At 35.9% G+C, this 25,210-nt stretch overlaps 1 protein-coding gene across 5 annotated transcripts; it reads left to right on the top strand.

Annotated features, from left to right (window-relative positions):
• The first annotated feature begins 127 nt into the window (after positions 1-127).
• On the top strand, positions 128-24,197 carry Ap1s2 (adaptor related protein complex 1 subunit sigma 2). Of its 5 annotated transcripts, none has more exons than XR_003843024.1 (6): positions 128-386; positions 2,431-2,609; positions 7,780-7,888; positions 9,028-9,165; positions 11,903-11,997; positions 22,600-24,197. XR_003843024.1 is itself a non-coding variant. In XM_021187510.2 (6 exons), the coding sequence occupies exons 2-6, from the start codon at positions 2,431-2,433 to the stop codon at positions 22,645-22,647; spliced, it is 483 nt and encodes a 160-aa protein (XP_021043169.1). In that variant the 5' UTR covers positions 130-386; the 3' UTR covers positions 22,648-24,194. The 5 variants fall into 5 exon arrangements, 4 of the variants coding, with proteins under 4 accessions (XP_021043170.1, XP_021043173.1, XP_021043169.1 ...); XM_021187510.2 differs by lacking the exon at positions 11,903-11,997 and adding an exon at positions 21,648-21,656 and having other exon boundaries at positions 130-386; positions 22,600-24,194; XM_021187511.2 differs by lacking the exons at positions 11,903-11,997; positions 22,600-24,197 and adding an exon at positions 17,186-19,826.
• The last annotated feature ends 1,013 nt before the right edge of the window (positions 24,198-25,210 follow it).

The raw sequence follows: 25,210 nt of genomic DNA on the forward strand, positions 1-25,210 counted from the left end.
AGCCGCTTCCGGGTCACGTGGCCAGACTTCCGGCCCTCGCCACGCCTACCCGGGGGCCATTCGACCAATCGGCTTCTCGTTCTTGCCGGCAACTGCGCTCACTCTCGAGGCGGTTGGCGCCCCCTCGGCAGCTTGGCGCGCGTCCTCCGGTCCGCCTCTTCGCTCGCCGCAGCCCGGGCTCCTCCTCCGTCCAGCCTCCGGGGCGGGATCTGTCGGCTCGCCCTACCCTCGCTGCCTAAGCCTGCCCTCCACCAGACGGGTCCCCTCCCCGCGGCACCACGGCTTCCCTTCCACAGCACGGCGACGGGGGCTTCCCCTCAGCAGCTGCCGGCGCCTCCGTCTCCACGGCCAGCCAAGCTCCGCCGCGTCCGCGGCCCCCCGCCGCCGTAAGTGCTGAAGGAGTCCGCCGAGCTGGCAGGGATGGAAAGAGGGAGCGATGACCGGGACGCGCCCCCCGCCGCCCCGTGAGCGCCCCGACGACCCCACCCCGAGTCCTCCCGGGGCGCCGCGCCCCGAAACTCACTTCTGGCGGCGCTAGCGCTCCGCTCTCCACTCTGCGGCGCGCCGGTGATGCGGGGGAAACCGGTCCTGGGTTCCGCGGAGACCCCGCGGCACCTGTGGTTCGCTGAACGCCTCAAGTTTGACGGGGCGTTTTGGGGAGGGGCCGGGGTGGCGGCGACCGAGGACTTGGCGCCCCTGGCGGGCCAGCGGATGCCATTGTCTCTGCTCCACTCCTTGCCGGTCATCTCGCCCAGCTTTGGGTACTGATGGAGTGTAGTCCCGGGAGGAGGGGAGGCGTCCGAGACTGCGGGACCCCAGGGATGCTGGACCAGAGCCCACTCCAAGGCTGAGCTCATTGTTGGTTTTTTGTTTTGTTTTGTTTTGTTTTTGTTTTAATACCAATCTGGGAAATTGTTGACCCAGGATTTGCGGCAAAATCAAAGCGAGGGAAAAGGAATACTTGTGTGGCGGGTTTCGTCCCATGTTAGCACATCATTTGTTTTGAGGAAAATGCTTGGTTTCTTCGTCCTACAAAGTGGTAGGGCGGTTACTGGACCCCGCTACAGATAGCCTAGAGCACACCCCAGTCATTAGCAAACCGTCTCTCCTGGTCAAGATTTAAGAAAACCGATCGGTCCCTTCCCCAAGTTCTGATAACGGTTTGCGTTCAATGTCCAGTTGATGCTTTACTTGCCGTTCTTTTCGATGCTGCTGTCTTCAGGACTTACACGGGTGGCACTTCGTCTCAATGAATTATATAGTGTTGTGTGGGGTAATAGCCAATTTTAACTTTATTAAAGTTAAATGGCTACGCCATAAATATCCGGATGTTTTCTTGATGCCTTTTTGGGATATTACGAGGTGGATTTCCTGTCTAGAGCCAATTTGATTTTATATTAGTTACGTAAATTCCTCCTCCGGGTGTTCAAATTTAAGGTTGTGTGGTGAATATTAAGAATCGCCCTTGGGTGGATCTTACTTGCACTGTCACTGTTAAAGGAACTTAAAAAGGTTAAAACAAAATACCTATCCAAATTTTACCTTCAAATTAGCTTTACAATACAGCTCGCTTTTACCAGTTGAATTATAAAATACATGCCTTAGAAAATATAGACTGACCAACAGACATGCAAATGCTAAGTAAATCTATGCAAATTAGTTTCGGTATAAAACATACTCAAATCCAGCATAACATTCAAATGTGGTTTTTGTTTTAAAAGAAGTATTCTGTGCACTGTCCCAAAAATTTGTTGTTTTAAATCAAATATGCTGTGTCTCAATATGAGTAACTTTGAGTAAAGCTTTTTAAGCGTGTATTCTCTTTTACATACATTAACTCAGTTCTTGAGTGCTTTTTTGTGTTGGATTTTATGAAATGCAAACATAAAAATCGGGCTTTTGTCTTTAAAATGTGTTGTTTGTGAGATCTTTTTGATTAATATTCTGTTTTGCTTAAAATATGCTAGCATAAATTGAAGGGAATGCTTTAGGTGATAAGCAGTTTTTCTGCAAGAAATTCAGCCTGGAACTAGAATAGCCTCGGGGTGAAAAATAGTAGGTCTCCTCTCCTAGAAATATACCTAAATCAACTACCTGATGTCTGCATTTGCCTTTAATGCACATAGAGTAGTAGAGTGTGGAACAGGTAGAAAATTGTTTCTTTAAATTATCAGAGTTTTGTTCTTCAAAATTTTCACTCCAGCTTACCACCTGTTCTGATTTCCACACACTCTTCCATGCGTACCTACATATAGTAAGATCTTTCCAAAAGAATTCCCTGCTATTATAACCTACGTAGAAATGTTGATGGCTTATTGGTCATGTGTCAGGGCGTTTACTGTACCCCCAAAACAGCTCTGAAATATCATGTGATCTTAACTGTTGATCCTAGGTAATTGTATGTAATTTTGATTTTATTTATTTTAACAGATGCAGTTTATGTTGCTTTTTAGTCGTCAGGGAAAGCTGCGACTGCAGAAATGGTATGTCCCACTGTCAGACAAAGAAAAGAAGAAGATCACAAGAGAACTTGTTCAAACCGTTTTAGCACGGAAACCCAAGATGTGCAGCTTCCTTGAGTGGAGAGATCTGAAGATTGTTTATAAAAGGTATTTTTGTTTTTTTATCAGAAAGGTGAAATACTGTCAAACATTAGGGTTATTTCTAATGAGGAAATTGCAGACTTTTATGTCAATAAACAAAGATTAATAAATATTAAATGAAATAAATTTAAAAGAAAACTTTCCATTTAAAAATAAGTAACTGCTATTTTGATTGCCTGCCTTAGGCTGAAATGATAGCAGCAGGGAATCATTTTTAAATTAATTATATAAAAAAGACAGACAATTATTCCTGCTTAATCACCATTTTAGAAAAATTTAATAAATTCATTACTGGGGTAAATAGGGTATTTTAAATTTTTAAGTACTTCGCTAAATTCAGACATGCATAGATAACCGTAATAATTCCTTGTTATAACAAATCTATAAAATAATTACTGATATTTGGTATTTCTTTTCTGACTTTTAGAATTAATCTTACTCATAAAGATCCTGGGCTCATAGACCATCTCAGTATAAAGATGTTTAAATACTTCGTGTATATACAGAATGTCTTTCCTAGTAGCATTTATCAATTTAAAATAGACTTTTTACTGTAAAGGAGTTATGTTTAGATATGATAATATTATCAAGGATAGATTAAGTGATGTTGCAAAATAACTTGTAAAAAATAGCTTTTTACACAGTTTTTTTCTTTAATGCTACATATCTTTATTTTGTTGGTAACCAAAAGTTTTCTAAGCAATTTAAAAGAAATATAATTTCTTCTTTTATAGAATTTTTTGAGGGACCATTTCCTTATTTCTTCCCCATTTCTGGTCCTCTTTGAATAATTTACTGAATTCAACATAAAAGCATTTCTTCATATAAAACATTGTCTTGTATAGGGAGTGCTCAGAGAACAGTATGGAATTCAATGATGGTGGAGAGAAGTCTAATTTTCTATCACTATATTGCAAATATGGATGGGTTTTGTGGAAGAGGTGGCAGGGGAAAACAGAGATTAATAGGACATTGAGACTATTAGACTTCTCTTTCTTTCATAGTGAATTTCATCAGGTTGGGTGATTTTTATATCCAATGTTTGGTTTAGTATTTGTTGAGAAAGATCATACATAGCATTTGAGAACTGGAAGATGCCTTAAGAACACACTCAAAATCTTTTTGCCCAGGGTTAGAATCTTGAATAAAGCAAATAGAAATAGAATTGTTTTTGTGGAATCAAATAAGAACCCTGTACTCTGGCTCAGTTGGTTTCTGCTCTCTGCACAAAAGACATGTACTGGATTTGAAAAACAGTTTATTGTTCAAATTTCAGTTTATAAAAGATGAGAATTTGTGAGTGGTAACTTGGCCCAAGGTCATATACTAGTAGTGGCTTTGGGCTACAATCTAAGTCTTAAATGTGGAGGCAATAGTTTTAAATAGGTGTGGAAAGACATAGAGATCAAATTTGCATTTTCTGCAAAGATTGTGGTAAAACAATGGCTGGGGAGTGGGCTGAGACTGGCACCTGCAGGATCAGTAGGGGACTGCATGATAATTGGTTCCTGAGTTGAGAGGCCAGAAAGACCTGTGAGAGACCTGTTACCTAGGAAAGGAAGTGGAGTCACTATGTGGCCTTTTATTGTTCCCTTGGCTCTTTGATGGGATGTGGTGGGAATAGACATGGAACTTGAGGGTGAAAGTTAGATATAACATAGCAAATAATCAGCAGGTGGAAGGGATAAAGAAGCAAGGGAATGTGTCAGGTCAGTAAAGTCACAGAGGCAGGGCGATTTGAGAGTAAGAACACTAATGCCAGGGTTACATGAAGTTCACTAAGAGTGGAGAGCTCTTAGAGTCTTACTGTGAGCATTTCATGCATTGACTGTTGCCAGAACATTTTCAGTGGAGTAGAGACAGAACTTTTGATATAATGAGGCAAAGGTGGAGAGGTGGAGAAATCAAAACACCATGTATAGAGCGTATTTAGGAGAGCCAGAAGAGGTTGTAACTACCCATAGACATGAATTCCGGATTCCTGGACAGGGTTTATAAAAGGTGCGAGAAATTTAAGCTTATTCTAGATAGTGAAAGGAGTCCCCCATGTGGAGGAGGAAAATTCTAGCAAGAGAACAAGCCCATGAATGGGCCATTCGGAGGGGGAAGGAAAGAGCGGGTTGGGGTGCACTTACAGCTGCCACTCAGCCCGTCCCTGGCCATCTGTCCATCTCCCTACCTTTTTCAGAATTTCAAAAAGAACTCCAACCTGATCTGATAATTAGATCAAAGTTTTTTTCAAACCTAATTTGGACTTAACAAAAAGGAAAATAGCTTTATTGAGATGTTTTGTATACAGAAGACAAAATGTATAATGCTTTTCTTTATCCATATCATCCTGAAAACCTCATCTGCTAGCCACTTAACTGTGTGTACTTTGTTATTATCAGGTGATGTGTTTTCCCTGTTCCAGCTGGAAGACCTTTTAAGCCAGAGACTTTCTACTGAGCGTCTAAGAAATTCTGCCCTAGCACTTGAACTGTTCCTCTTAGCGTGTTTTTTTATGTTGTCTTTGTTCCCTGAGCATTTGGCATACATGTTTTCCCTTGTGAGAGGAAGCACTGGCTATTAATAATTACTATTAATAATCTCTGCAATAGAATTATTTGGGTAATATAGTTGAAAAGACAGGCTGAAAATCTGAGGACTTAGGTTGTGTTCCCATGTGCCATTATCTAGATTTTTTTCTTTTGCTTTGACTTGTTGGTTTTTGCCTTTGTTTCCTCATCTTTAAAGTGCATGCTCCTGAAGATCACTTAGAGACAGAACATTATATGCCTAGTTTGTGCATCATTTCAGAGTAGAGGCAATTGAATTTTGGTCTTTTAAAATTAATGTTAAAATGCATCCCCATGTTACTAGCTTGAGAATTTGTTGAAGGATACTTATTGATTTTCTTTACTAACAAAAGAAATGTTACCAACATACCAGTGGGTGCTGAGAATTGTTTAGCTACATTCACGCACAGTCAGCTGATATTTAGCTGACTGCGGAGAAGTCATGTGTTTTGAATATAAGAATAGGCACTTTCAGATGTTCTGAGTGCCAGTAATTAGAGTAAGCCCTAATCCATGGTGCTAAAAATAACTAACCATACCTCTCTCCTTACTAGTCTATTATTAATTTTACTTCAGATTTAGACTTACAAATATGTACTTAGAGAACAAAATGAGCCCATTATTGAGTTTTAAAGCACCATTTGGTCCTAAAAATAGGGAGTATTCTTCAGGTTCTCTTGGTAATCTTTTACTAAATCTTTTATTTTTTTAATCTCTTTGCCTTCTTCAAAGCTCTTAATATATTGCATTGAGCATATTTTAATTTTAACCAGGTGCAGGATTATTTTAATACAGTTTGCAGCTGTGGTTTTTAATAGAAAATTTGGGCTCCAGGGTCAAATTTCTGTTCTGAACCGGTTACTCAAGCCTGGGTCTCCTATAAATGCAAATAGTAATGATATCTTAGTAAGGATGTTGTGAAGATTAAGATGTAAAATGTTGCAAAAGCCTTGGCTAACATTTCTTGTCTCACTGGTGGTGAGGCTCTTCCTGGAGCCTGCTGCTTCACTTGCTTCTTCTGAAGAATTGTTCTTATTGTGCTAATAAGGAATCCTTCTTCAAGTTGGCTTTTTCTCCCCCAGTCTTAGTGAAGGAAGCATTTGGAGGATTGAAGTTGCCACTGAATAGCTTAGGAAACCCTAGTTGGATCTCTAGTATGACTGAAAAAAATTAAAATTAAATGCTGTTGGATATTTTTCTTTTTAAAGTGTTTTAGGTTGGTGCCTAGATACATCAGTCCTGCTTATGTTTAAATGCATGACTGGTATAATTTAGGACCTTCAGATGTTTTGTTGCTTAAATATTTTGTTTTTTGTAAAGAAAGGGGCAGTATGTAGATCAAGAAACAACGAGAGAGTTCCCATACCAGATGCCTAACAGTAGCATGGGACAAGTTTGAAAATAATCTTATTCCAAACTTACTATTAATAATCTCTGCAAAAGAATTATTTGTTATTCTGTTCATAGAAACAATTGTATCAGCCTTTTGGTCTGTCATTTTTATATCATTTAATCTTTAGTTTTCATAATTCAAAGAATCCCCTATATCAGTGATTCTCAACCTGTGGGTCACAACCACTTTGGCAAACCCCCATCTCTAAAAATATTTACATTATAGCTCATAACAGTAACAAAAGTACAGTTTTGAAGTAGCAATGAAAATAATTTTATGATTGGGGGTCTCCACAGCGTGAGGAACTGTATTAAAATATCGAGCATTAGCCGGGCCTGGTGGCGCACACCTTTAATCCCAGCACTTGGGAGGCAGAGGCAGGCGGATTTCTGAGTTCGAGGCCAGCCTGGTCTACAAAGTGAGTTCCAGGACAGCCAGGGCTATACAGAGAAACCCTGTCTCGAAAAGCCTAAAAAGAAAAAAAAAAAAAAATATCGAGCATTTAGTAAGGGTGAGAACCAATGCCCTATGTAGCTTGTTCAGGCTCTCCAGATGCTGCCATGGATTAGGGAGGATGGAGAGTCGGAATAGCCCTTGCTTTTCTAAATAAACAAAACAAGGTTAGGATGGGAGCAAGAGCAAGTGTTTTGCTCAAGTTAGAGATGGTGCCCTGTTTTGTCTTTCCTGATTTCTCTTACTCAGGACAAGGTGACACACTGAAAGGTAGATCTACTCTGAGAGACCACAGGCTTGCAGATTAAAGATTTCTGCGTATACGTTGTCTTTCAATAACATGTTCTAAAACATTGACAATATCTTCAATAAGCCCTTCAGTTGGGATAAATTGACAGCTTGTTTTCACCCATTTGCTTGTAGTGTGAATCAATCATACTGTATATTTTGTTCTAATTAAGTAAACTTAAGAAAACTGGCTCAATTATATTTTTCAAATGCTCAGAAAGCAATCTGAAAGGAAGAAGAGCAAGGTCAGTTACTCCTTCTAAGAAACATGATTGAATTATTTTTCTCTTTTCTTTTTGCCTGTGTTTTCCAAAATTTCTCTTGCACATTTATTACTTTTGTAACCTAGGAGAAAAAGAATTTGTTTTAAAAGAAGAATAAACATGATTATAATAAGCATGAGGACTTGTACAACAGGGCATGAAAATATATTTCAATAACATGATTATAGGGTAACCTTTTCTGTAACTCTGTTTCATTACAGATATGCCAGTCTATATTTTTGCTGTGCTATTGAGGACCAGGACAATGAACTGATTACCCTGGAAATAATCCATCGTTACGTGGAATTACTTGACAAGTATTTTGGCAGTGTGAGTAGTAGTTTTAGGTTTTTTTTATTCTGTCTCTAACAGGCTTATTATTTGAAGATTATAGCTATAAGGAGAGGACAGGGCTGGCTCTTACTTCTTGTCAGTGTTTCTAGTCAACTTTTCAGAATCTTTGGCCCCACAGATGTACTCATTTAATTATAATGGTGAGAATATGTTTTAAAATAGTAAAATAGGGATGCTGGAAAGATAGCTCAGTTGGTGAATTGCTTACACTCAAGTATGAGAACCTGAATTCAATCCCCAGTATGCACATAAAAAGCGAGTGCTGGCTGCTGCTGCTGCTGCTGCTGCTGCTGCTGCTTTTTCAATTTTGTATGTATGGGTGTTTTGCTTACATCTATGCATCAATTGTACACTGGTGTCCACAAAAGCCAAAAGAAGATGTCAAATCCCCTGGAAGTAGAGATACAGATGGTGATGAGCTATAATGTAGGTGCTAGGAAATAAACCTTGGTCATTTGCAAGTGTAGACAGTCTTTTTAAATGCTGAGCCATCTGTCTGGCCCCTGGCTTTTGCTTCTAATTCCCAGGGTGGTGTTGATGGATGGATCTTTGGAGCTCACTGATCAGCCAGCCTATCCTAGTCAGTGAGGCCTAAGTCCCAGTGAGAGACCTTGTCTCTAAAAACCAGGTAGATGGCTCCTGAGGAACAACAGCCATTTGCACACCAGTGTACACACACACACACACACACACACACACACACACACACACGCATGCACACACGCGTGAAATAGAAGAATTCTATTTCCTGACATTAGCATTCTGGAAGAGTAAAGAATATCATTCAGAATTGTTAGCAGCTTAATCACATTACTCAAAAACTGTGTATTTAAAGATCAGTTTTGATGAGTGGAAAATTATTAAGTTGACTACATAGGGAGTGTGCAGAGCCAGATCATACTTGTAGGCATTGTGCTGTCAAGTGCTTGAGATTTGACAATTAAGCTTACTTAAATCAATGGTGCTTAATCAGCAAGATTTCCATTTGGAAAAGAATTAAGATCAATTCAGTCTGATGAGATTTTCTTCACTGCCCAGTAGTGAATAAGCATCTTTGGCTTAAGTTTTATCAGCCTTGTTTTTGTTTGCTTATTTCTTTTGTTGTTGCTTTTCAGGTATGTGAACTTGATATCATCTTTAATTTTGAGAAGGCCTATTTTATTTTGGATGAATTTCTCTTGGGAGGAGAAGTTCAGGAAACATCCAAGAAAAATGTCCTTAAAGCAATTGAGCAGGCCGATCTCCTGCAGGAGGTAAGCTACTTAGGCTCCTGAAAAGAAACTAGCATGCTTCACTTTGCTAGGGAAATCTCAGTCATCATTCCTTCGAGTTTTAGAAGTGACCTCAAAGCATGCTTTGTATGGAGTGTTCATGTGTCAGTCACATCAACTCAGTTATCTATGAATGGGTGGTTCTCTGGGGAGATGGGCCTGCCCGTCAGCCTTAGAGGACAGATGGCTTTAATTCAAATAAATAAATGAATCAATAGAGAAATAAAAGCATATATTAAAAGGGGGAAACAATTGGCCAAAAGTAACAATCATTTAAAAACTTGTCATCCTTTGTTTGGAATTACTTAAAGCCCCTCCACCCTTTTCATTAGTGTGGATAATTAGGAGTTGACTGTGAGATTATGGCATTTCCTTTCCAAATTGGTTCATGTTTTCACCTCATGTCCATTAAGAGTAAATGTAGTCAAGCAATTGTTAGTGTTTTCTAATTAAACTTTTTAGAGAACCCTCTGGCTTTGTGTTAACAAAATTAACTTAAAATTAATGTGTACTTCTTTGTTCTTTTGAAATAACTAACCATATTCTGTCAAAACTGTTATATTCTTGTCTTAACTTCCATATCCCAGAACCATAGCAACCCCTTTCCTTTCTAATTGCCTTCACCATCCTGAGCTAATCATGTGTTTGATGCTGAGGTACCAAGTTAAATTATGGTTTAGAGTTTATGGTGATTATTAAAATATAGAGAGTTTAGCATGAAAATGTGTTACCAAAGAAAATATAGGGTGTTTTCATTAAGGTATACACACACACACACACACACACACACACACACACACACACACACACACACACACACACACACACACACACACACACATATATATATATATATATATATATATATATATATATATATATGAGAGAGACATAATATTTATGTCCTATGGGTTCATTTACTAGAAGTATTAAGAGTAGATTTGTATTTCTCATTTATTTTAACCCTTTCTTATCTATTACATATTAATTTTTAATTAGTAAAATAGACTTTAAATTCAGTGTTTTCTAGTATTTCCAAAATTGCTAGCTTTAAAGGAATGACTAAGAGGAGAAGACTAACTTTAATTTTCCGTTACAATTTCTTTACTTTTGGTATTTGTAGTGGAGGGAACTCCTAGTAAATCCTCTGTATCAGCTGTAGGGCCTGCTTAAAGTTTTCGTGATATCACCCAGACTCTACAACTGCTAAATATGAGGCTACAGACTGTGTGTTTAATGTAGTGGTTGTCAGAAAATAGGTTGGTGAGTACAAAACTGTAGTATTTCAGTGGCGGCCTTCACACCATCTGCTGTTTGGTAGTCAAATGAACACAGACCGTTTTCCTTGTGTGCACAGTTTGCCATGGTGGATTATTGATTACAAACATGCCATTTTGGAGGTTTGTAATTTTAACATCAGGTATGCTGACTTTATGACTATATTCTATTGTTATAAAATTGGTTTTAAAGTTAGCATCTCCTTCTGTTGTTTACTATCAAACTTAAGAGAAAACAAACAAAAATGATGAGGTTAAGTTAGGGGTGTAGAATGTTTGCCTACCTTTCATGAAGCCCTGAGTTCAGTCCCTAGCTCAGCATGAACCAAGATATGGTGGTGTATGCCTGAATATTAGCACTTGGGAAGTGGAGACAGAAGAATCGGGAGTTAAAGGTCTGGGCTACAAAGAAAGTTTTGAGGGAAGCCTTAGGGTAACCTGAGGCCTTGCCAAAAATAAAACTAACCAAAAGTTAGGCCCCAGGATTGGGAATTGAAAATTCATCATATTTGTGTCTTGTCTTAATGTTTAATTATTATAGAGCTATAATCTCTCGAAGAATTTATTTCTTCTAAGTTTTTCATTATTTTCTGGTTAATTTTTTGTTGTTTTCAAGACATTTTTAAAGCTGTTAAAAGTTCAGTTTTTGCTTTTAATAATGTCCCCAGAGAGTAATGCTTAGGGCACTGGTATCTTCTTGATCCTGGGTTACTTTGTAAATGCTACTAGAAAATGGTTCCATGCTTTACAATAGGACGCCATTGTGTTTACTTGATAGTGTACATTTCCCTTGTGAGGGGATACAAAACATTCTTAGAGCAGTATGCACTATTTATCACTTTTTTGATTTTAGATATTTTAAAAATTTCTATTTAGAAAATTTATTAAAATTTTGCTTTGCACAATTTATATATGTAATTTAGGTAGTCTTTCATTTTGTGGACAGATAAGGCAGATATTCAGTGGCTAAAGTAGATTTTCTTGTTATCATGCTACAGAACAAAAAAATGTATATCTGAATAATAACTGCCAAAATATTAGCAAACATTATGATTTAATAGTATATTTTTCATATTTGACATTTGCATCCAACTCTGTTGTTTATATCTTTTGGTTGTATGAATTCATAATTACCTTTTGGAGGGAAATCCCAGAAATTGGCCTATTATTCAATTTGTTACGATTTGACTGTCGGAATTTAAAACATGTCATCTCAACATGCCACTGGTACTAAAGTTGATTTTTATATGAAGATATGACATGATGAGATTAATAGTTATATTCTTTACAATGCTTAGCATATTTTCCTCCCCACATACCTAGTTTGGGGGTGGTAATGTGAGGGCTAATGATGCAATTGAACATAAGGAAATAATAGTATGGCTATTTTTTCCTGTGAAGTCAGGCACTTACCAGCTTTTCTCTGCTCCTTAATTTTATAGAGCCAGAATGAAGAATGGGGAGGTTTGTCTGAGGATATCTTATGATAAAGAACAGTCTAAGACTTTAGTTCCTTTGATCCCCAACTTATTTATTGGTAACTACTAAATTTACCATTTTTGTGGCATGAATAAAATGGCACTATGCAGAGACTGTTGCACGTGAGATGGTTTCAAGTCCTTGCTTGATCTGTGAAGATCAAATAGTTAAATATTAGGCATCAGGCTTGATATAACCTTAGCGGTACATGCATGATGATGTTGATCAGCGCTTTGAGATGTGCCGACCTTTCTTTCTTATACTAACAGCATCACTTTGAAATTCGTGGGGATTTTTTTTTTTGAGCTTTGTTTGCTGTTGGTATTGCTTCTCACTAAAGTAATCCATGGAATGGAAAAAGGTGAGGTGCCAAAAGCAAGCACTGTACTCATGAATTTGCTTCTACTTGAAGATGATCCAGTGTATGAATAGGGCCACTGGACTTGCAGATGTTTGTCTCATCTAGAACGTGATAGTCTATGGAGAATTACTGCTGCTCAAATTGATTTGTTTTAGTGCTGAGGCCTGCATGAAATATCTTAAATAGTTTGCTATGTCTTTGTAAAAGTAATCATTAATCTGTGGGACTGCATAAAAATGGAAAGGTAAGAATCTTGAGAGAAAGGATGGTTTCTATAAAAAAATGAGGCTTTTATAACAATGTTAAGCAAATAAATATTTCTTAAAAGTATCTTATAATGTGAAGATTTAAATTTTTCAAAAAAATTAAGCCTTGTTACTTAAGAGTATTCAGGCACACTGGCGAGATTCAAGAATATCTTAAATTGTTTAAAAAGCACATATCTTTTCAAATATATAAAATTGTCATTTAACAGCAAAACATTATAAAACATTTGCTTTATTTCCTTTAATTAGATAAAACCCCTAAAACTCTTTTGTAAGTACCACTCTTTCATGTTATAACTTTTAAGCCTAAACCTCTTTCTTTAACTGGGTTAAAAGTTAAGGCTATAGTTATTAATGCAATTAAATGTAGTTTGGGATCTGCTAGAACAGATATGGAGAAATGAGATTTTATTGATACTTGAAATAGACAATCCAGAAGCAGGCAGATATACAAGGCAGAGTAGATCTCTATCCTTTAGCTTTATTTTTAGTACCATATACTATGACTAGTGTCACTGGTGTCTGGTTTTCAAATTGTAATCATTTTATTCTATGTAGTTTTAGTTAGCTTCCTCTTCCTCCTTCTCCTCTTCCTTTTTGTTTATCCTTTGGAATTTTGTAACCACCCCCCCTTGTTTCTTTCCTAACTCATGGTGGTTAGCTACTGAGAGCTCTTTGTTTCTTGTTTGTTTTTGCAGCACCTTGGGTGGGAACTCAGGGTAGAGTCCACCCTAGGCAAACCCTTCATCACAGTCCTAGATCCCTAGCTTCACTTTGCTTTTTGTAATGATCAAAAATTGGAATAATTTAAATAGTCAATTATAAATTTGATCTTGAAACAAATTTTTTACTAGCACCCATAGTAATAGTTTTATATTAGTGCATTTATATTATTGTTTTTATACAAAGTACAAAAATTATTGAATAATATTCTCATTACTTGCTTTACTCTCTCAAATTTTGTCTTCTATTTTTTACTTTTTTTTAAATGTCAATCTTAACCTTCATAATTGATTTCATGATCCTAGAGTTGGGACCTACTAAGAGCATACTGTGAGTGGCCAGTGATGATTTTTTTCATTAAACAGTACTTGCTGAAAATTTTTAGATTTGCGTAGTTATTCCCCTACTGGCATTATAATTTGTTTTGTTTCCTCTGTTACTTTAAAAAAATTAATTTCCATAGTAGAAAAATTAGTAAATACAAGCCAACGCACCTTAATATAATCTTACCCATCAAGCATAGCCGAAGCAGTGCATGGCATCTCCTAGGTAGAGACCAAGGACACTGTTAAATATCCTGTTATGTACAGGACACACCTACCAAAGAATTAGCCAACCCCTAAAGTCAGTTGTATCCAAGCTGAGAAACCCTGACTTAAGTTAACACTTTGAGCTAAAAATTTCATTTTTTATTTACGAACTGTTACATCTTTTTAATATGTAGCATTATAACATAGTACCATATGTAATATTCAGTATAAATGATGGCTGAAAATTAGAATTACTAAGGAGTGCAAAAACTTTAAAATTGTGAAAAGAAGAACATATTAACACATAAATGACTATAAAAATTCACCCCTGTGATTCATACAAATTTCCTTTGCCTGATAACTAGCAACTGGGGAGATAATGTATGGTCGCCTTTAGAACCTAACCCACAGCAAAGCTTATGGGATGTCATGGAATGATCTCATTTCCTCAGCAACAACTAGATCTGTTCACTTCTATTAAGGTAATTGAGTTGTTCTATGGAAACAAGATTGAATCTACCCTGCAGGCAGGCAGAACACGATTGAGTTTGTCGGTGATTTTCTCATCCACTTTAGGATGTGATCATTCCGTAAAGGAAGACTAAAGTGACCAGCCTTTCCAGTCAGACTTTCTTTTGTTACAGACCTTTTCTTCTTCCTCATCCTATCCGACTTGAAGAGTTTGTTTGAAATTCTGATTCTAAGGAATCGTTTGTTTAGAAAACTGGTTAAATTTAGAGTATTTCGGGGCAAATTCACCTACACTAGAATAAGCTTAAAATATTTCTTTAGTCTAAGCTAATTTTTCTGTTGTTTTATTTTAAAAGTATAATTAGATGCCAGAGAAAGTAATTTGTCCTTAGTATCATATAATTAACAGGTTTAAAGTTGCATTTGTAAGACATAATTTAAAAATTACTCAACTTGTTCTTTTTAAGAAAATAATAATAGAAATAGATGAGTAATCCAGTATGAAAGAGCAGAGGGCATAACTAAGTCAGGGATGAGCAAAAAAAAAAAAAAAAAGTCTTTCCTAAGGGAATACAAATTAAAATACCAACTAACCCTTTTAACTATTGTCTTACAATAATCAGAGACATTCTTGTTACTGCTTGTAAACACTTCATTGTATTCCATTAAGGATTGGTTTTTGTGGTGTCTGTTTCATGATAAAACATGTACTATACCTGTTGTCCCATTACGTATACATCCAAGTATTTTATCCAACTAAGAAATATATATATATCCATGTGTATATGCACCAAGACATACTCTCAGCATGATATTAAGCCATTGGAATCTACCCAAATGTCCATCAGTGGGAAATGATTGAAGAGAATTATAGTAGTCATACCTGCCATTGCTAATCTAACTGTGAAATAAAAAAGACTAAATTTCCATGTAATAATATGGAAAGATACTCAAGATATATGAAATTACAAATGATCAAGAAGCAGAATGTTGACTATGAGATAGCTCCTCCCTCCATTTTTCAGATAAGAAAACCAAGCAAATTTTAAAATATTTATTTTAAATTATAAATTTTTGGTGTAAGAATGCTGCAGTCTGAATGTGTAACAACACGTTGTTACAGATGGACTACACCATGAGCCCTGTCATCTAAAAGGTGCATTATAAACTGTTTTCAGTCCTTCTATTTTTAAAAGTTATTGCTCAAAATAGATCTTAGTGGTTTTGTATATTGTGTGGCCCTTTGGGGCTTTAAAACAAGGTACAAAATGTACTATTTTATAATACAAGGAATATGGAAAGAAACTCCTTTTAAAACAACTGAAGTAAGGTAATAAACTTGAAATCACACTTTCTTTTATTTGCTCTTCATTAAATATAATTTTTTCTCTTATCACATTGAACTACAATCAGGAGATTAGCCATTCAGTCTTGGATATCTAACACCATTAGGTTATTTAAGTATCTCTCAGTTTAACAGTACTTAAGCTAATGCAATTGATGTTTTAGGAGTATTTCAGCTTTCTGGTAAGTTTTACTTATGAGTCACATCATCTTATAAGGGTGAATGAATATCTAGGAAATTTTATGGTACTTAGGGAGACAGTGATTTTGAAAAGAGAGCTAAGTTGATTCTTGTCTGATGTTTTTGACATCTTAAACTTGCCACACTGCATCTAGTCCTTTTGTAACTTGAGAGTGAAATTATTCTTAGTGCAGAAGAAAGATGAAAAAGCATACATACTGACGAGAAGGAGCTCATGCAAAGAGTAATGAACATTAGGAATAAAGGGGAGTGTATGCTGTATTGAAAGGGGGGATGGGGCAGAATCAAAAGCACTGGTTATAGGCAAGAAACGTTTCCTTTGTTAGAAGGCACTAGTGGAGTAAAGCTGGAGATCTTTCAAGAGTTAGATGAGCAAACTTGAGAAGTTCTTATTCTTGGACTTGAAAAATGGCATCTAGAGGAGAACCACTGGGGACTGGGGAAAAGAGAAAATAACAAGCAAAGTGTGGGGTTTGGCAACAGACTCACCAAAGAATAAATAAGTGCTGAGCAAAGGGATTGTCCAAAAATGAAGGCTCATTTCAGGTTGGAAATAATGCATTTGTAATATTCATAAACTCAGTTTATGTTGAACTTACTGTATATCCTTTGCATATGAGGGGGGGAGAATCTTGGTCAATTACATAGTTAAATCTTTTACCTAAAAGTCCAGCATTAATGTTAAGTAGTCATTAAATCACTTATTTATAGCAGAACTTCTTCACATGTTAACAGTCTGAACTGGACATTTCCTAGTACCCTAAAAATGATTAAAGGATACAATTTACTATATATACCACCATTTATTTTTGTGCATTTTAGAGGTGTCTTTCTTGAAGGATGCTCTTCCAGTGAAGAGGGGTTTCTTCCTATAAAGAATATTCTTGACAATTTATAGGTGCTAATTTCTTATTTCAGTATAGTAGTGTGAACCCTTGGCTTTAAAAAAGTAGTTTGGCTTATCATCAACCCTTTTGCTTACCAAAGGGTAATTAAAAACAAACAAAACCCCAAACTGAAACCTGTTAGTTAAAAAACAATGACAGTGCTTGGGGTGGCCACATTTCAAAAATTGTTCATGTAGAACTTTTGTCCTTGTAAGTCTTCTCCGGGAAGGAATGACTGCATTTTATTCTATTTTTACTTTTACTATAATTTACTCTATTCAGCCCTGTTGGGAAAACCACCTTTCTCCTTCAATGGGTATAAAAATTATTATGGTTAATTTTCATATGACATGATATAAAGTTGAGAAATCAAAAACGTTAAAAACTGTAACATAAAGGCAAAGAATTGGTATTGAAGTATAAGGTTTTTTGAGACTTAAACTTTTCTTGTTCTCTCTCCAGAAAACAGAGGCTATGTATCACAGCAGGAGTTTCATTGGGTATAAGAAAGCGTACTAGAATACGTGCTGGAAGTACAGACATGCGCCAAAATGTAGTAGGAGATATGAATTCAGTTCTAATTATAATTTGGTCAAGTTTATTATTTGTGTTTTGGCATTATTTGGAAAATTAATTGCAATACCAATGAATAGCCCTATTATTTCATTAAATTGATGGGTTTTAGGGAATTTTTCCCTGTAATTCATAATTGAGATTATAATTTACCTTTTATACAGAATATTGGAATTGGGTGAGACTCATTGACAAAGTATTCTTAAATATGGTAAATCAGTAACGTTATTACAGATGAAGCCTTTCCCTGTGAGAATGAAAGTGTCTATAAAGTGAAGCACTGTTACTACTATTGCTTTACTTGTTTTATCATTACTCTATTCTAAATGGGAAAGGGGCAGCTTTTGTAGCCTAATAGTTTAGAGTTCTAACTTTAAAATTCATCGGGGATGCTGTAAAGTCCATTTAAGACCCCACCTTGGGTTATTTTTGTCACTTTTTTATGTCAAAATATCTAACATCTTGTCAGATATATTTATAAGCAGATGTTTAAAATTTTTAGGGAGTTCCTTAGAATCATTTTGAGGACTTTCAAAAAATTAATCTTTTAGTTTCAAAGTCACATTTTTTAACTAAGTCAACAATTAAAAGCTTTCATAGGTACTTAACACTACCATATGATAAGTAGTTTTAACTTATTGGGAAGAAGCCTTTTCTCTGGATCTCTCCTTAGTGTAATAGGACACTAATGAATGTAACACACTGGTGAAAAGGGAGTATTCTTAACTGAACTTGCCACTAATTAGCATTCACTTAAACTGGCAATCTTCTCAGATTAGTAGTAAGTACAGTGCTTTAGGATTCTGTAGGATGTAGGTCATCTTGTTTACTGTTACATGAACTTGAACTTGAAAAAGATAAATCTGAACTAGGCATTAAGAACTTATGTTCAGCCACAAACCAAAGAACAAAAGCAAATCTGATGCTTTAGGTAATTTTACTGTGAACTAAACATTCTGATTGTGTCTCCATCAGCTTGTATACTGTGTGTAAGAATATATGCATTTCTTTTGTAGCCACGCCATGAATATTTTAATGTCCCTGTGTACTAATGACTGCTCATCGACTATGCAGAGTTTCACAGAGGAAATAGAGAAGTGATATACTTATGAAAGAAAATGTCCTCAGCTTGGTGACTAATTCTCCTGTAAATTAATATAGCATTTTATAGCTAGTACCTTTATGATTGTATTTTTCTGTGCCTATTCCTAATTCTATTTATTCTGTATATGATATGAAATAGTTTTTTCTGTCTACTACTGATTTCTTCTTGACAAAATATGACTTGTGAATGTTTTGATTAATATTCTAAACATATACAAGTTGTCATTAGTAAATCATCTGTGATTAATCTTATGAGAGTATAAGAGAAAGACCAGGAACAATCACAAATGTTTACCAAAGAAAATAGAGTTAGGAGCTCAGGCAAAATTAGGAGCACCACAATATTTAATGTAGTTTGATCGTCCACTGTTGAAGAAAACAAAGCTTTATTTAGCACTATGATTACAGTCTGTACAAGCTAATATGTTGGACTGTATCACATAAAAGTATGTTGAAGCAATATAAGAAAAAAATCAATTGTATAATTCTCTAAGATCTAAGTTTAAAACATTTCAATTTTTTAGAAATTTTGTATTGCCAATATTTATTAAGCCACATTTGTGCAGTGTCAAAAGTCCCTTAAGAACTATCAGAAAGCTATGTCACAAAGTCTCTTGTATTGTTGCTCAGTAACAGCCCTTGAGTCAGTAATACTGAGCCTACTTATGTGATACAAAAATTCTGATATTCATTTTCAATATTCAAACATTTATATTTATTAGTTAATGGCTTCCTAATTAATATATTAAGCCTTCTTCTAAATACTTAGTGCTGTGTTAACAATGGTTGTATATTTTGGAATACTAAAAGCTTTTATTATTTTATAAAAATATGCTTTTAATATTTATCAAATTCTACTATAAAAATACCAGATAACTCATTTGTCTATCTAGAGAGTTTAAAGCCTAAGTAAATTGTTACTAAACTCTAACTTAAGAGACATGGTAGTGCATGCCTGTCATCCTAGTACTTGGGAGGCTGATGCAGGAGGAAGATGAGTTACTATAGTACCTAGGGCATCCCTGTCTCAAAAGACAAAAACTAAATATGCCAAAAACTCTAGTAACTTCCAAAGGTACCCAAACGAGTTTCCCACTGAAAAAAAGATCTATAAAATGTCTTAGGAAATGTAGTATTGGGCAGCTGTACAGCTCAGCTCTCTCCATCACCATCTGAAACATCACAAAACATTGGTCTTTCATTTCCATTTTTCCCATCTTCCCACACTACATGTTGTTCATCTGATTTTAATGTTGCATAAATATGCATTGTCTATGCCTGTTTGTTTTGGATGCTGTGTGCTGAGCTGTAACAAAATGTTGTGCTTTTGTGAGGGGGAGGGGGTATCTGTATACAGCTGCTTGCTTTAAATTAGCAGATTCTCAAATAGCTTTTCCTGCATGTCTGAAATAAAGTATTGCATGTACTTTGTCTCATGTGAATGACTTCTTTCTTCTCCATCCTTTTTGATAAAATAACATTTTATATTTTCATTTCTCCAGGTAATTTTTTTAAGTTGTGATTTTTAAAAAAATATCAATTTCTGAGCCTACAATAGTACTAAGTATATTCACATTGTTGTACAACAGATCTCCAGAACTTTTTCATCTTGCAGAACTGAAATTACATAACTCATCAGCCAACTACTTCCCATTTCTCTCTTACTGAAGGCAGGCCCTGGTAACAACCATTCTATTTTAATTGTTTCCCTAAATAATTTTGAGCTACAATTTCAGTGTCAACTTGCAAACATTATATTTTGTATTATAAACACTTTGTAAAAACATTGGACTTGCCCAGTCTTAAAGGAATATAATGTGTAAATTAAACCAGACCTTTAGAAAGGACATGTATTATTAAATAATGCATGTTCAAAAAGCAACATGATTCTCTTCAGACCGCAGGCAGTGAGCACCTTGGAGAAACCTGATCAGCTCTAGGGAATAGTTATAGCCATTTTAATCTAGATATGCTGAGCATATAAGCTGTATAAAATGCAGCGTAGTGATCCTTTAACACATTAAAGATTACATGAAGTTTTAAGTTGAGTTAGTATTAGGTGGAACTAACTTAAATTCACATGTACTTTGACTCAGGAGAACAACTATTTTCTTTTCCTCCTTTTGATAAAATATTTTACATTTTCATTTTTCCAGGTAATGTTTTAAATTGTGAGAAAAAAAAAACATAGAATTCACCATTTTAACCATTACTGAGCCCACAGTATGAAACAGTTAAGTCGCTCTCAGTATATTTAAATGGTTATAAAAGCCAAACATTTTAAGCAGGGGGATGGGACTCTATTGCTACTTTTTTTTTTTTTGTTAGACTGTCTTAAAAAAAAACAATCATGAAAACATCTAGACAAAACCAGAGAATCCCATACAAAGGATTCATACATCCATCATTCAACATCAGCAGTTATCAACCTCACATCCAGTTCCTCAAGCACAAACCCTAGACAAACTGATATTTCATCTTTAATGCTCCAGTATTCCTAACAGCTAAGAACCACACCAAACAAAATGAACAGGAACTGCTTTTGTCTTGTGATTGGTTCCATTTTCCTAATTGTCAGAGGGGAATGAATGACTTCCTACAGTTAAATTAGGTTCCAAAGACATTTTATATCAGATAGTTCATAGGCCTTCAGTCCCTCAATTTTTAGCAAGCCTGTTTTTCCCCCCACTCTTTGCCATTAAAAAAATAAACCTTTTAATACCAGTTTGCCACATTCCTATTTAGGTGATTATATTCTTGTGGCAGTGTTTACCTTTCTCTTTTATCCTCCATCTTTCTTAGATCTATAACCTGATTACACTGAAGTTAAATTGGGGAGGCAAGTGTAGTTCGTAGATTATACTACCTTTTGGAAGTGTCCTTTTTCACTTAAGCTGATTTTCACCCATTTTTCATTACTAGATAAACATATTAACAGGCATTCTATGAACATTTTTTGGCTATGGTATTTAATACTAAATGCTAAACACTTCATTTAGATTTCAATCGTGTAACTGTCAGCTAATATTTGTTGAAGCACTTTCTTTAAATCAGGCATTGAGCCTTAAACTCATTCTCAACACATGGAGGTAAGTACTACTATTTTTGTTTTCCAAATATGGAAACAACAGATTTTAAGTCGTTTAAGACTACACTGTATAGATTCCTACCATTCAACCTAACATTGTAAAGATTCCTGATGTAATTTAATTTTTCTTTTCCTTGTTTTGTGCTGTCTCATGATTAGGATGCAAAAGTAAGTTTATTATTGGATAACAAAATCTTACATTGTTTTCATCTATTAAAGTTGCTAGTAATAGCCAACATCTGGCCTATATGGTCCTTTTTTAATTTTTGTAGTGTATAAAATTGATCAGCTTGGAAATTTTTTAAATATCTCTTTTAGATTTGGCTGATTTGTCTTTGATATTTAAAAACAAATATTCATTCTTACATCAAGATAAAAAAGTTTTTTGTTCCATAGTGTTTTTTCTGTATGTCACCTCCACCAGTGCCAGTGCTCAGGGGATGTCTGGGAAGGTAACTTTCTAAAGCACTGTAGTGGACAGTTAAGGAAAAATGACACAAGCAGACATTTCTCTTTTTTTTTTTAAAGATTTATTTATTCAATATATGTAAAGTACACTGTAGTTGTCTTCAGACTCTTCAGAAGAGGGAGTTACAGATGGTTGTGAGCCACCATGTGGTTGCTGGGATTTGAACTCAAGACCTTCAGAAGAGCAGTCGGTTCTCTTAACCACTGAGCCATCTCTCCAGCCCGACATTTCTCTTGATAACGTGACAAAACAGAACATTGAAAGTCTGTTCAAACACACTAAAAACTTGATAGGAGGGAGCTTTTTATTTGGAAGACATTTTGAATTTTAGTATTTTAGACAATATTTTTCTGTATGTAATTTTATACATTGCTGCTTGTTTACAATGGACTTGATTGCTGTTTGTGTTATAGCAACCATGCCCAATCCATTAGTCAATAATAGGTATTTAGTAAGTGCTAAAAACATTCTTCTGACATTTTAGACACATCTGAAAACTGCTGGCTGTCAGCAGTAGATTATTCCTGTGATCCTGAATTGCCTTCTTTAATCTCTAAAATGAGCATGCCCTACATGTGAGCTTTTTATATTCTTAAGACTCTCTGTATCTGCTTACCAGAGTCTCACATTTTCCCTCCACAGGAAGCTGAAACCCCACGTAGTGTTCTTGAAGAAATTGGACTGACATAACTGTCCTTCCTTGCTGATGACTTCTTGTGGCATTTCACACTGTAGATGGCCACTGCCTCTCATGTCCATGTTAGCTAATGGTGTAAGATGATGTCTTGTCAGTATTACTGTTTTGCTAAGCTGCTTCATTCAGGCCTACCCAATTTTTTTAAAGGGAACTTTCGTTAATCAAATGATAAATTAAGGGACATAAATATGAATTAGGAAGATACAGAAAAAGTAACATACCATTTCTGGACATTTTAAAGTTTAAAGGTCAGTCTCATAATTATGTGCTTATATAAAAATAGGCCTATATACGTGTATTATCCAACAATTTGGCAAAATACATTTACTATTGTACTTAAAAAAGGAGACTTAAATTATGTGAAACCTGGTTTAATGAAACCAAAGACTAGAATAGCATTTCAGTATACATAAGAATAAAAGGAATTGACACACAGATCAAATGAATACAAATTTATTGAAAATTTAAGCAACCAAATTTATACCAAAGACCCATATTGGATACAACATACTTTAAAACAAAGGGAATTTAGATGCTTTTAGAGGACTAACTTTGATGCTGTTTTATACTAAAATTCATTAAGTATTCTGAAGGAGTGGAACAAGAAATAAAGACTTTCCTAATATTGAGCACATAATTTTTAAGGCCAAGTAACATTTGACTCCCTGAGGTAAAGTTTTGGTGGTCATAGTCATGTTTTCAATGCCCCCAAATAAAATAGGACGGTTAATTACCAGGTATTCTTCCTAACAGTATGTTGCTCTCTTCACGAAGTATTACATAAAGTCATTATCTAAAGCATGAATGTCCCTTCTGGGGTGCTTGTTAAAGCCAAATTTATTTTGCTTCCCTCTTGCTTCCTTCCAGTTAGAAGTGCTACAGACTTGACAGCAGCTCCCTCTTCTTTCATGTCACTGCCTAGTCGTTGGAAGTCTTATGACAGCTTAAAAGATACCTTTCATATAGCAAAGTGAGAGTTGACTGAAGCAAAGTGGCATTGGTTGGCCCTATATTTTTTGAAGCTGTATAAATGCGCAGCATCACTTTTATACATCCTGACACATACCTGAACACATCTCCCTGATTTCTATGTTCCCTTGTAATATGCTAGGCTGGAGTAAGCTTTGCTGTGATTGTGAACAACTTTCAAGCCACCTGAACACTGTCTTATCACATCACCAATTAATGGTAATAAATGTTCTGCAAACACTGTGGTGTGCTTTTCTCTTTCCAAAAGTTTTGTTTAACTAGGGAGAGCTTCTAAAGGAAGGGTTCTTTTTTTCCAATACAATATTGACAATTCCTCTCCATCTGACACCCCAGCCCTGCAGTGAAATGTGATGGTGATTGCAAGCACACACAAAAATAGCAGAAGGGTCAAGGAATGTTCATGTATTTCAACTCAGTAAAAAAAATCACATAGATTTAGAAAATCTATTACAACACATTTTCAGTTAATAAATGCCGCTTTTAAGCCATGATGCAGTTGACTTTTATATGATTTCTGATTTGGTAACTCAACTATTCCAGTTAGTAAAATGATAGCCAAATGACAAATCCTCACCTCCTACATATGAGAAAGTTGCTAGCTAGTATATGCAACAGAAACAGATTAATATTTGCTGACTGTGTTGCCTAATGTAAGCAACAAATCAAAACTTCTAGTCACAGTAAGAGTATGGCTATGGGGCCTTTCTGCTGTTGCAAATAGGAACTATTGCATTCTAAACCGGAGACATTTAAGATCAAGGGAAGGATTCTCATCAAATTTGAAAGAGGCATTTGTAGGTCTAAAGGGCCTTTGTAAATGCAGCTGTTCACTATCAAGCCTGGGGGTTTCTGTCAGTGATGCAGATTTGAGTCTTAAGTAGTAATCAGGTTTATCACAGTCATCCACAGGCACCCATTCATTATGGAAAATGTAAGATCAAATTTACTATTGTGGTAATGACCCATCAGATTTTCTAAACTTCCCTTGCACCCTATACAGGCCCAGGAACATTTGAAGTCCTAACTTGCATCCTCTTGAGCTCAGGATGGATTTTATTTCCTTTCCCATCATGATCTAAGAATTCTCAGCTTTAGGTCTGGGCATGTACCTCACTGGTAGCAGCCTTGCCTACCAGGTTTGAAGCTCCAGCACCACACATACAAAATTATCTTTACATAATCTTAGCTGCAGTTTGAACCGTATTTTAAAAATACCAAATGTACTTAAAGCCATACAGTATTAATAAACCCAGTAAATCTGGAAACCTATCATTTTAGGGATGAAGCAAGCATTTAGAATTGAAAAAAGTTGGATTTTGTTAAACTTTGAGCACTTTGTACCTGTTTTGGTTTTTTTTTTTTTTCTTTTTAAAAAGGAGGCAGAAGCCGGGCGTGGTGGCACACGCCTTTAATCCCAGCACTTGGGAGGCAGAGGCAGGCGGACTTCTGAGTTCAAAGCCAGCCTGGTCTACAGAGTGAGTTCTAGGACAGCCAGGGCTACACAGAGAAACCCTGTCTTGAAAAAAATCAAAACAAAAAAAAAAAAAAGGAGGCAGGATCGCCTCC

This window comes from Mus pahari, chromosome X (assembly GCF_900095145.1).
Source record: "Mus pahari chromosome X, PAHARI_EIJ_v1.1, whole genome shotgun sequence".
Taxonomy (NCBI): Eukaryota; Metazoa; Chordata; class Mammalia; order Rodentia; family Muridae; genus Mus; species Mus pahari.